The sequence below is a fragment of the Oncorhynchus mykiss genome, chromosome 25, assembly GCF_057628025.1.
Source record: "Oncorhynchus mykiss isolate SJ-2025 chromosome 25, ASM5762802v1, whole genome shotgun sequence".
NCBI classification, from domain to species: domain Eukaryota; kingdom Metazoa; phylum Chordata; class Actinopteri; order Salmoniformes; family Salmonidae; genus Oncorhynchus; species Oncorhynchus mykiss.
In genome coordinates, this window is record NC_143046.1 from 57,414,030 (window position 1) to 57,427,431 (window position 13,402).

The following is a 13,402-nucleotide window of genomic DNA, read 5'->3' on the forward strand; positions in this document are numbered from 1 at the left end:
TCCTAGGCCTTGTTATGGATACATGTCTATTTAGATAGGTTGGTATAAGATATCTGCTCCATTTTTGGGTCCCATGTTGACAAGATGTTGGGGAATCACTGGAGGGAAATATTGACCAACTGAGCATCTCAGTTTACATCTCAATAAACACAATAGGTGTTTTGTTACATTTCAGTATTCTGTGAAATATTTAAAGTGTCATATTGGGATGCAAACTCAAAAATGTAAACTCTATCTGACATGTTACTGTTTTCTTATTTTTAAGCCCCTGACCATGTGTGTGAGGTGTATACAGGATGTACATAAATGGGCATAAACACGTGGCACAGAAAATAAAATATTGACATTTAGGAATTGAAAATGCATCTAAATATATTTTGTTGTGTCTTTTTTTGTTTCTAATATTTTTTATTAAACACACAAGAATGGTGTATAGGTGGTATACAAGACAGGTATACAATTCTTATCTAAACATAAAAGAGCATACAGGAACAACAAGACCCAGAGTTCTGGGTGCAGAACAAATAATACAAAACACGACATACAAAACAAGGACACGTAGAAAGAAAGAGGGAAGATGTCCCCCCCCCCCCCCCCCCCCCCCAACTGTTCGGGTGGCAGGGCCAGCACATGCTGCCCAAAGGTAGATTAAAATATTACAATTGAGAGTGCGTTAATAAGTACAAATTCACAGCGCCGACTCGTCCAAGTAGGAGAGGAAAGGCTGCCAGATTTGATCAAATGTTGATAATTTATTGTTCAGAATATATCTAATTCTTTCTAAGTGTACAGTATTTGCCAATTCACTGAGCCATAATTTGGTAGAGGGCGCTTCCCTCCTCTTCCAAAACAACAAGATTAGTTTTTTTGCCGAGATGAGACCGTACGAGATTAGTTGTTTTTGGGGGTTGGTTAATCCGTTTAGGGACTCAGTCTCCAAAACTTCAGAGGATCCCAAAAATTCCACTCCAATAACCATGCAAGCTAGAGCATAGGGCAAAGCAGTGGAGTAGTGTACCCTGCGTAGCCTGACATTTATCACATGTATGGGATGTGTCAGGAAATATCCTATGCAGTTTAGTTTTGGAATAGTGTAATCTGTGTAAAACCTTGAATTATATGAGACGATGTCTGGAATTAATGGAGCATGTGTGGATATACTCCAAGCTCTCTTCCCAGTCTGCCACCGAGATGTCAGTCCCTAGTTCTTCCTCCCATTTTGCCTTGATGGCATCAGTGGAAGGTGTGCTAACAGATTGAAAAGCATCATATAGACGCGATATCAGTTTATCGGAGGTGGGGCATATTTTTATGCATCCGTCAAACATGGAAGGTTTGGCATTCCCAAATGTTGGGAGGTGTTTCCTAACGTAGTCTCTAATTTGTAGGTATCTGAAAAAATTACTTCTGGGAAGGTTATAAGTTTCCCTCAGCAACTCAAAGGAAGCAAAGGTCCCTTCTATGTATAAATCCCCTATGGTACTTATCCCCAACTCTCCCCATCGCTCAAAGGTGTTATCAAGGTTAGAAGGGGCAAAGGAGGGATTCCTGGCGACAGGGAGCATGAATGACATTGGTCTAAGCTCAAAGTGGACTTTCATTTGCTTCCAGATTCGGACTGTGCTATGTATGATAGGATTGTTACAATAAAGTGACATCTCCAGATTGACAGGCGACAAAATCACAGCGCCAATAGAGAAGGGGTGACACTCCTCACGCTCCATACTAAGCCAGCTGGATGCCGGAAGTACGTCATCCAGCAGAAACGTAACAATGCGGAGGTTAGCGGCCCAGTAATAAAATATAAAATTTGGGAGAGACAATCCTCCTTCCATCTTGGATTTACAGAGGTGTTTTTTACCTATCCTGTGTGTTTTATAATCCCAGATGAAAGGATTGATAATTGAGTCCAGTTGTTTGTTTTTTTTTGCGACCGTATGGGCATTAATTCACTCTTGTTCTAATTTATTCTGTATCCCGAGAAGGTACCAAACAAATTGATCACATCAAGAATAGCTGGGATACTAGCCTGGGGTTCTGTTACATAGAGGAGGATGTCATCTGCGTATAGGGAGATCTTATTTATAGTATCTTTAGTATTATAGCCGTGTATTGCTGCATGAGATCTAATCGTCTGAGCGAGCGGTTCGATAATTAGGGTGAAGAGCATAGGCGACAGTGCACAACCCTGCCTTGTCCCCCTGTTGAGGTTAAATCGGGTCGACAATGATTGGTTAGTGAGTATTCTGGCACAGGGGTTCCTATATAAAAGCTGGATCCAATTTATGAACCTATCTCCAATATTACATTTCTGTAGGACCTTGAATAGATAGGGCCACTCAACTTGGTCAAAGGCCTTTTCAGCGTCAAGAGATATGACGGCAAGGTCCACGTTGGGTAACCTCTGAGAATACATAATATTGAAGAGGCGCCTGAGATTGAAGAATGAGTTTCTGTTAGGGATAAAGCCGGTCTGATCCGAATGGACCAATTTGCCAATTAAAGTGCTAAGCCTGTTAGCCAGAGTTTTTGCTAAAATCTTTTGGTCTGTATTAAGGAGAGATATTGGTCTGTATGACCCTACCTCTTCTGGATCTTTACCCTTCTTATGTATAACTGTAATGAACGCTTCGCCCAATTTTTCAGTTTTTGATTTGTTAAAAAAGTTTGAAATATCCAATAAATGTCGTTCCACTTCATGATTGTGTCCCACTTGTTGTTGATTCTTCACAAAAAAATACAGTTTTATATCTTCATGTTTGAAGCCTGAAATGTGGCAAAAGGTCGCAAAGTTCAAGGGGGCCGAATACTTTCGCAAGGCACTGTACATACATACACACATACATACATACATATAGATACACATACGTATATATACATATATATACATACACACACACACACACACACACATATACATACATATACATGTATGTATACATACCCACACAAAAAAATCATATATAAAAATATATATTTAAAGAATATGTATATACATCCATATGCACATATACACATACAAACATTCATACCCCAGAATAACAGTCTACACTGATTTAAAATATACACATACATAATACTAAAATGCTAAGAGAAAATAGTAATAAAGTACAAATAGTAATTATATGTACGCACACCTACACAGACATAAGCACTACAGAGGGCTGGTGGGACTCTAGTCGGGAGAGAGAGGCCCACGGCCAGAGAAAGGCAGAACGGCACAAAACATCAACCTGCTAACCAGGTGTCTGCCCCCTCCCAACCATCACCCCCAGTCCCCTGCAAGCAATAAATAAATGGTATGGTAGTAAGAATAATGTAAGGATTGTAAAATAAATAACGAAACAAAACAAAAGTGGGGGAATATAAGTATATCCGTCCGAAGGTGTCAGTGATCAAACCTGGAAGTAAAAAATATGCATCGCTCTGAGCACAGCCGGGATGAAAGTGAATGTAACGTTCATTGAGAGCTCTGACCGCCATCCATTGGTCTGCTCAGCGTCTTACATGTTCGGTAGCCCTTGTTGAGCCCGTTTAATACGTTTTCACCCAATATGGTATAGTATGGATTCGAGTCCATGAGCAGACCCTAACACGCAATAACAAGGCACTCTAACCTGTACGGGGGATTGGTGTATATCCCCGGATAAACTTCTCTGCGTCCAAAACCGAGGAGAGCCAAATCTTCTCACCGGAAGGCGGGGTAATTTTTAGTCTTGCAGGGAAGAGTAAGGCTGGGCGAAGATGGAGTTTGTAGAGTTTGGTCATGACATCTCTGTAGTCGGCGCGATACTTTGCCACATCGGGCGCATAATCCTCATAGACACGGAATGGATGCCCTTTATGTGACAGGTTGCCCCTCATTCGAGCTTCACGCAGGATAAGATCCTTGGTCTTGAAACTGTGACAACAGATGATTTTACTGGGCGAGGACGTTTGCCCGGTCCAGGCACTGGGACAAGGGAGCGATGTGCGCGGTCCAGCTGGGGATCCGAATCCAAAACATCCGATCCCATTGCATCCTTCAATAGCTTGGCGAAGAAGTCGGTGGGGCGAGAGCCCGCCTCTACCCCCTCTGCCAGACCAACAACGCGAAGGTTATTACGTCTGGATCGGCCCTCCAGGTCCACCACTTTTCACAGAAAGCGTCTGCACAGTATCCTGCAATGACGTGCATAGCTTCTCTAACTCGTCGATCCTACCAGCGTTGAATTCAGAAGCTTTCTCAAGGTCCACAATACTCTGGCCATGCGAAGCGACCGTTCGAATGATGCTCTCGATTTTGGTGTCCAGTTCAGCAATAGAGGCCTTAAGATCCTCAGCTATAGCAACACGTAGCTCCCCCAAAGCCCGGGTAAGTTCTGTAAGTGTCACGTTGTGCCTCCCGCCATGTCTGTCTCGTTGTTTAGTGGGGAGTAGGCCTCCGCTGTGGATTTATTGTCCTTTGGTCGCTTATTACTCGGCATTTTCATATAGAAAGTTACCTTGTATTAGAAATAAACGTTTGTTGTAAAAAGTGCCATAAAGTAGGTTAAATTAGATTATTTCGCAAAAAAGTTGCAGGAGCCTCTCACGCACAGCGGTTCACTCCAACATGCTAGCTCCGCCCCCCCGTTGTGTCTTTTTTTAACAAGGCAAGGTTAATTAAGAACAAATTCTTATTTTCAATGATGGCCTATGAACAGTGCAGAACTGAGAGCAGAACGACAGATTTGTACCTTGTCAACTTGGGGGTTTGAACTTGCAACCTTCAGGTTACTAGTCCAACGCTCTAACCACTAGGCTACCCTGCCGCCATCTATGTAATACATAAATAAAATGTTTTTGTTTTGTTTAAATATGTGTATAAAATATACTTTCCTGTACAGTAAGTAAATGTAAGAAATCCAGAAAGCATGAAAAAATGTTTTTGTAATGTCTAAAATAAAATATATGCATATAATATTTATTTGTCTGTACAGTAAGTAACGTAAATGCAGAAGCAATAAGAATTGTAAATGATGATAGAACACATCAAATTCATGTGAACATGAGGACACAAAGGAGATATTTAATTAATAGATCATATTTTAATACATTTTTAATGCTGAAAAAAATCAATGTATGGCAAATTCAATTTGGGAAAATGGCCTGTTGGACAAAAATGAAAAATAGTTAACATCCTTGCTACTTCAGCCATTTGCTATGTTAAAGTCAAATCACAGTTAATGATGAATGGATACAATTTGGAAAGATTTTCCAGAGTCATACCTCAGTAGTGTAGAGTGTCAGGTGGCACAACCATTGGTGCCATGAGGTCAAAGTGTGAAGGAGGGAGCAAGCCAGAGAGCTGTCTAGGAAGCAGTCCAGCCCCATGGCTTGGAGGCTTTGAGTTGGTCCCATCATTGTAATGCATTGTGGGGTATCTGCTGCCCCATAGACCTGCTGGCAGTGGGAAAGGTGTTAGCGAGGAGACCACCAGGGACATCTATGATTGGCTGACACAGTCTTGGTTAAACCACATGTATTCTAAAGCAATATTCACCTGCTTTCATAGAGTAGGGATTCACTCCTTTGGGGACACTGCCAGTGTTCCCCTGATATCCATGTGTCCCCATCGGTGGAGGTGGTGGTACACACTTGTTCTGTAAAACACATCAACACATTTTCCAAATTGTTGGTAATATTAGCACAGTTGAAATACAATGGTTGTTCACTGTTTTTAATTGAATTTAATTTAAGTGTGTACTTCAGCCTTGGGCTCAGTTTTGTTAACCCATCTGTGCAGAGTTGGATCCCAGACAATCTGAGGAAGAAGAGATTAGCAATGTGAAGCAAGCCACAATTTATTTTTATTTTTTAAATCCACTCAATTGTCTCTACATAGAATATAGTGTTAATAACCAGTTCCTTACAGATCTGTCTTTGTCCTCAGGTAGATGAACCTCCTTCTTGTTAGCTCTTCCACTCCCAAAGACCCAGCTGAGCCAGCCTCCACTGTTATTGTGAACAGCAGGGGTCTCGGGCTCAGCCACCGGCCGGGTGCCAGTCTGGAACTGAGGGTTGGCATCGGAGTGTTCCGGCTTGGTGATGGACATCATAGCAGGATGCTCAACATATCTAAGTCGGACATCTGTAATAAGTGGGAGAAGTCAGGCCACTCTGCTCATGTCACCATACAGAACAATTACTAGCTGACAGGTAGGAACGTCTTGCTCTGATACTCTGTTTACAACCCAATCTTAACCTACATGCAGTCACAGGGATTACTGGGAGGTTACTCCAGGACTCTGCCACCGCATTGTTTTGGTTGCAAAATTAACAATTCCCTGCATATTATGTGAGGGCTTACAAATGTGACCAATCACCAAACTATTTCTGCATAAAATAGTCACATCACAATATTATCGCATAGAACTGACAATTACCACAGTACAAAAAGAGGGCTCGCAATTTCAACCAATCACCGCACATTTACTGCATAATATGGTTCAATCAAGCGACACATCAACACAGTTTTTTCCCTTGTCAGTGCATTTTTGCAACAAATTGGACAAAACAATTGCATATTGCAATGCAAAATGTCATAATTGTCGCTGCAAAATCTAGCATATTTATCCGCAAATATGAAAAAAATCCATGTGAAATCCTGGAGAGATTCACTGGAGTATGAAAATGTATAGACTCACTACTGTACGTCGCTCTGGATAACAGTGTCTGCTAAATGACTCAAATGTAAAAGTACAATGGAGCTAAAAATTTTTATGTAGAAAATGCATGAAAGTATTACAGCTATACACTCACATGAGCCATACATTTGATCTATCACAACTTATTCTCACAATAGTAATTTCTTTACTAATTAGGTAAGGTTAAGTGACCTCTTCTCTTGGAATAGAAATCCACAGGTGGAGTACACGCTCCACCATCCCATTTCCGCAGTGGTGCCAACATGGGGATTATGGAAGGTGGTTGTGGATGAATGTTTTCATTCTTCACAGGGACACTGGCTGTGAGGAGGATCTCCTCCCTCTCTTCAGGGATGAGGCCTGATGCTCGGAAGATCCCCTCCCTCTGTGCAGGGACACTGGCTGTTTGGAGGATACCCTCCCTTGGTGGCGGGATGAGGCCTGATGCTCGGAAGATCCCCTCCCTCTGTGCAGGGACACTGGCTGTTTGGATAATACCCATCAGGTGGATCAACTCCTTTTGTGCAGAAATGAGGCCTGATGCTCGGAGGATCTTCTCCTTTCGCACAGTGACAGTAGCTGCAGTAGCTGCTGGAAGAATCCCCTCCCTCTGTGCAGGGACACTGGCTGTGAGGCGGATGTCCTCCCTCTCTTCAGGGATGAGGCCTGATGCTCGGAAGATCTCCTCCCTCTGCACAGTGATGTTAGCTGCTGGGAGAATCCCCTTCCTCTGTGAAGGGACACTGGCTGTTTGGAGGATACCCTCCCTCTGTGACAGGATGAGGCCTGATGCTCGGAGCATTTCCTCCCTCTGTGACGGGATGAGGCCTGATGCTCGGAGGATCTCCTCCCTCTGCACAGCAAATTCGGCTGCTGTGGTGATCTGCAGGTATAAATAGAGCATAAATTAATTCCCTAAAAAATCAACCACTTGGAATCTATAACATCATTACACTGAGTGTATTAAACATTAAGAACACCTTCTCTTTCAGTGACATAGACAAAGCAGGTGAAAGCTATAATCCCTTATTGATGTGAATTGTTAAATCTTTTTCTCAGTGTAGATGAAGGGGGGGGGGGGGGGGGGGGGGGGGCAGGTTAAAGAATGATTTTTAGACAATTGAGACATGGATTGTGTATGTGTGTCATTCAGAGGGTGAATGGGCAAGACCAAAGATTTAAGTCCCTTTGAACAGAGTATGGTAGTATGTGCCAGGTGCACCGGTTTGGGTCAAGAACTGCAATGCTGTTGGGTTTTTCAGCTCAACAGTTTTCCCTGAGTATCAACAATGGTCCACCACCAAAGGGGGGAAACTCAATAGGAAGGTGTTGTTAATGTTTTGTTCACTCAGTGTAGATCAATCCCTAGCATATACTTCCATTTGCATGTGTACTGATACTGTAAATACACAAATTATATTAATGTTATCTACAATATATTATAATACCGTAAGTCTCCCTGCTGCAGGGGCATTTCCTCCTACAATTTTGAGCTGATTTTCTTCACTTTAGCAATATTTTGTATCTTTGTTAATTTTAATTGTAATTGTGTTTGGAAAGGTACTGTTACTACAGGAGATGATGCTATCATAAAGCATTTGATGTAAGTATGTAGGACAATTACCCATAATGCTCACTGACTGAACATTCAAAATTACCATGGCAATTATTGACGCATTCACATGCTTTCGGAAACTTGGAACCTCAGAGTTAAAATGAATGTAAGTTATTAGCGTAGAGCTTCCTACTGGTTGATTCTGATACTTCACAAGTGGGAAACCTGAAATCCTCATTCCATAACGAGTTAGCGAGTCAGAGAGTCAGAAATGTCTGAATTTTCTAGTTCCGACTTGAAGGGCCTTCTATGATGTAGGGCAGGTCAGTAACCAAATGGGCTCCAGCAGCTTGTCGCTAGGCACATCCATCCAGGTCAATTCTATGGCCGCCGGGTCACCTGGCGAGCACGGGGTCAGAATGTCATCCACCATCAACTGACTGGTGGCACAGGATGTCCCTCGCACCTAGAGTACCATCACAAACAACAAAATATCTTAAAATCTCCTAAATTGTAGAGAAAGAGATACACCTTTAATGTGCTGTACAAGAGTGGACTTCAATAGTTACCATACAGTATTAGTAGAAACGTTTTAAATAAATCACAAATGACTGAAATGACAGTATAGACAGAGAGATACAATGCCAAAACAGTGTGTGTTATTTGCAAGGAAACTGTCCCTGTTTGTAAATAATTAACATCTGAGCATGGTACTTTCAAGTTAGGCCTACCTTTCCACCCCAGACCGAGTAGGCCTACTGACGCAGAAAAATGTAAGCTTCAACTGCTGGCTAATCTTCTTCCTTGGCTTAACCCAACGAGAGGTCACAAGTGTTTCCCTAAAAGCTGTCTGGGTTTAAATGTATTTTATTGTACAGAATGTGAATAGCTTAATCAATTGATAGTGTCAGATTCGATTATATCCAAAGCAAATGAAACAACAATATCCCCATATGCATCAGAGTCACGTCTTTCCCAGTTATTCCTATTTTACAGCTTGTTTCTAGCATTAAGAATCGCGGACCAAAGTGTTGTTATAGATAACTGTATATAATCACATCTGTTTAATTTTCCTCAAAATATTAAACTAATAGTGGGTAGCACTGTACTTTTTGCCCTTTTCTTTAAGAAAAGGTAGGCCTATGGCATACCCTCTCATACACACTAACTTCAAGTCTTAACAGACACAGAGGTGGGCTATTTAAAGAGTGCATGGCGGGTGGAGGAATTGACTAACATATCTATGGATATAGCAGCCTATAGCCTAATTTCATCAGTCAAACCGGTAGGCCTGCCTCTTATTTCTTAAATAGGAAGAAATAGGCTCCAACACATATCCCTAATTAAAATGAAGACGTTTAAAATGAATGATGTTTACTCCAATTTGCCTACTTTCAGCACCATGAGCTGTCCATTTCCGATTGATTGTGCCGTGGCGGCACCTTCAAGTTTCAGCACCATAAGTTACCGTAAGTTACTTGAATCTGACTTCTTGTGAGGTCAATAACTCTGATAAACCTCTTTTGATATCCTCAGAGGACCGTTATTAGCATGTTTTAACCACTCCTTCATTATTACTGAAACACGATTCAAAGTGGTAAATATAAAGATCCAGTCCATAAAAAAATTGGAGGCCCCTTAAACTTCAGTGTTGTGATGCAAAAATGCTAGCAAAATGTATAGCGCATAGAATTAAAAAGGTATTGTCGGACATTATTAATTCTAATCAGACAGGTTTTTTACATGGACAATATATTGGAGATCATATACAGCAAGTACTGCAACCAATAGAACACTATGAAGAATCAGGGAAACCAGGCCTGCTATTCATAGCTGACTTTTAAAAGGCTTTTCATAAAGTACGACTGGAGTTTATATATTAATGCCTGGAACATTTCAATTTTGGACAATCTCTTATAAAATGGGTTAAAATCATGTATAGTAACCCTATGTGAAAAATAGTTGTACGGATGTACTCTGAGAGTCGGGAAGCAAGTTCAGGGAATGAATACATTTAATTAATAAATAAATGAACAAAACAAGGAACACAAACAGCGCACTGACATGAAACAGCAACAATGACTAATGGGGGTAGAAACCAAAGGGAGGGACATATAAAGGGCAGGTAATCAAGGAGGTGATGGAGTCCAGGTGAGTGTCATAATGCGTGTAAGGCTGGTGACAGGTGTGCGCCATAACGAACAGCCTGGTGACCTAGAGGCCGGAGAGGGAGCACATGTGACAATAGTAAATAATGGCTACTTCTCATAAAAGAAGGTTGTCCACTATCGGCATATCTATTTATTATGGCCATCGAAAAGTTAGCTATTAAAATCCGATCCTACAATAATATCAAGGGATTAGAAATCCCACCACCTGCCAACCCCTCTTTACACTGCTGCTACTCTCTGTTCATCATATATGCATAGTCACTTTAACCATATTTACATGTACATTCTACCTCAATCAGCCTGACTAACCGGTGTCTGTATGTAGCCTCGCTAGTTTTATAGCCTCACTACTGTATTTTTCACTGTCTTCTTACTGTTGTTTTTATTTCTTAACCTACCTATTGTTCACCTAATACCTTTTTTTTGCACTATTGGTTAGAGCCTGTAAGTAAGCATTTCACTGCGGTATTCGGCGCATGTGACAAATATACTTTGATTTGATTCATGCTGTTCTGTGCTGATGGCTGTTGGAGAGGGCAGCGGCAGCTGAGTGAGATGGGGCCTTTTATGGCCCTGCCTCTGGGAGCCTGTCTGCTTGTGACATGATGAGAGAGTGAGAGGGCCTTCCTGTAAGATATTTTGTGCTACAAACATACTTCTATTTGAAGAGGGTTTTTGACCATTCAGGGACCTACTATCAAACAGTCATGAAATCATCAAAAATGATTGTCTACACAAAAGAATGTGAATGTGGTCACCCCAAATTTTTTTTGCCAAGTTATATGCATGAAAATAAAGATGCTTTAAAATATGTGACATTTTGGAGAGATCTTTGGACAGTATAGGGGCCTCCTAGGCCTTGTTATGGATACATGTCTATTTAGATAGGTTGGTATAAGATATCTGCTCCATTTTTGGGTCCCATGTTGACAAGATGTTGGGGAATCACTGGAGGGAAATATTGACCAACTGAGCATCTCAGTTTACATCTCAATAAACACAATAGGTGTTTTGTTACATTTCAGTATTCTGTGAAATATTTAAAGTGTCATATTGGGATGCAAACTCAAAAATGTAAACTCTATCTGACATGTTACTGTTTTCTTATTTTTAAGCCCCTGACCATGTGTGTGAGGTGTATACAGGATGTACATAAATGGGCATAAACACGTGGCACAGAAAATAAAATATTGACATTTAGGAATTGAAAATGCATCTAAATATATTTAGTTTGTTTCAAATATTTTTTATTAAACACACACAAGAATGGTGTATAGGTGGTATACAAGACAGGTATACAATTCTTATCTAAACATAAAAGAGCATACAGGAACAACAAGACCCAGAGTTCTGGGTGCAGAACAAATAATACAAAACACGACATACAAAACAAGGACACGTAGAAAGAAAGAGGGAAGATGTCCCCCCTACCCCCCCCCCCCCCTTATTCCCCCAAACCCCCCCCCCCCCCTCCCAACTTTGGGGGTTGGTTAATCCGTTTAGGGACTCAGATACTCCCAGGATTATCAGAAGCGGGTCTGGATCTATTGAAGTCTCCAAAACTTCAGAGAGGATCCCAAAAATTCCACTCCAATAACCATGCAAGCTAGAGCATAGGGCAAAGCAGTGGAGTAGTGTACCCTGCGTAGCCTGACCCCCCCCCCCCCCCAACTGCTCGGGTGGCAGGGCCAGCACATGCTGCCCAAAGGTAGATTAAAATATTACAATTGAGAGTGCGTTAATAAGTACAAATTCACAGCGCCGACTCGTCCAAGTAGGAGAGGAAAGGCTGCCAGATTTGATCAAATGTTGATAATTTATTGTTCAGAATATATCTAATTCTTTCTAAGTGTACAGTGTTTGCCAATTCACTGAGCCATAATTTGGTAGAGGGCGCTTCCCTCCTCTTCCAAAACAACAAGATTTGTTTTTTTGCCGAGATGAGACCGTACGAGATTAGTTGTTTTTGGGGGTTGGTTAATCCGTTTAGGGACTCAGATACTCCCAGGATTATCGGAAGCGGGTCTGGATCTATTGAAGTCTCCAAAACTTCAGAGAGGATCCCAAAAATTCCACTCCAATAACCATGCAAGCTAGAGCATAGGGCAAAGCAGTGGAGTAGTGTACCCTGCGTAGCCTGACATTTATCACATGTATGGGATGTGTCAGGAAATATCCTATGCAGTTTAATTTTGGAATAGTGTAATCTGTGTAAAACCTTGAATTGTATGAGACGATGTCTGGAATTAATGGAGCATGTGTGGATATACTCCAAGCTCTCTTCCCAGTCTGCCATCGAGATGTCAGTCCCTAGTTCTTCCTCCCATTTTGCCTTGATGGCATCAGTGGAAGGTGTGCTAACAGATTGAAAAGCATCATATAGACGCGATATCAGTTTATCGGAGGTGGGGCATATTTTTATGCATCCGTCAAACATGGAAGGTTTGGCATTCCCAAATGTTGGGAGGTGTTTCCTAACGTAGTCTCTAATTTGTAGGTATCTGAAAAAATTACTTCTGGGAAGGTTATAAGTTTCCCTCAGCAACTCAAAGGAAGCAAAGGTCCCTTCTATGTATAAATCCCCTATGGTACTTATCCCCAACTCTCCCCATCGCTCAAAGGTGTTATCAAGGTTAGAAGGGGCAAAGGAGGGATTCCTGGCGACAGGGAGCATGAATGACATTGGTCTAAGCTCAAAGTGGACTTTCATTTGCTTCCAGATTCGGACTGTGCTATGTATAATAGGATTGTTACAATAAAGTGACATCTCCAGATTGACAGGCGACAAAATCACAGCGCCTATAGAGAAGGGGTGACACTCCTCACGCTCCATACTAAGCCAGCTGGATGCCGGAAGTACGTCATCCAGCAGAAACGTAACAATGCGGAGGTTAGCGGCCCAGTAATAAAATATAAAATTTGGGAGAGACAATCCTCCTTCCATCTTGGATTTGCAGAGGTGTTTTTTACCTATTCTGTGTGTTTTATAATCCCAGATGAAAGGATTG

The 13,402-nt window shown here is 41.6% G+C and overlaps 1 protein-coding gene across 1 annotated transcript in view; it reads right to left on the reverse strand.

Moving 5' to 3' along the window:
- The window catches only part of LOC149972067 (uncharacterized), a 39,424-nt gene extending 31,668 nt beyond the window's left edge, over positions 1-7,756 (reverse strand). The window contains exon 1 of the mRNA XM_090220620.1: positions 6,987-7,756. Within this exon, the coding sequence (XP_090076746.1) occupies positions 6,987-7,572 (586 nt within the window). The 5' untranslated portion in view covers positions 7,573-7,756. The remainder of the gene's footprint in view (positions 1-6,986) is intronic.
- Positions 7,757-13,402: the final 5,646 nt, after the last annotated feature.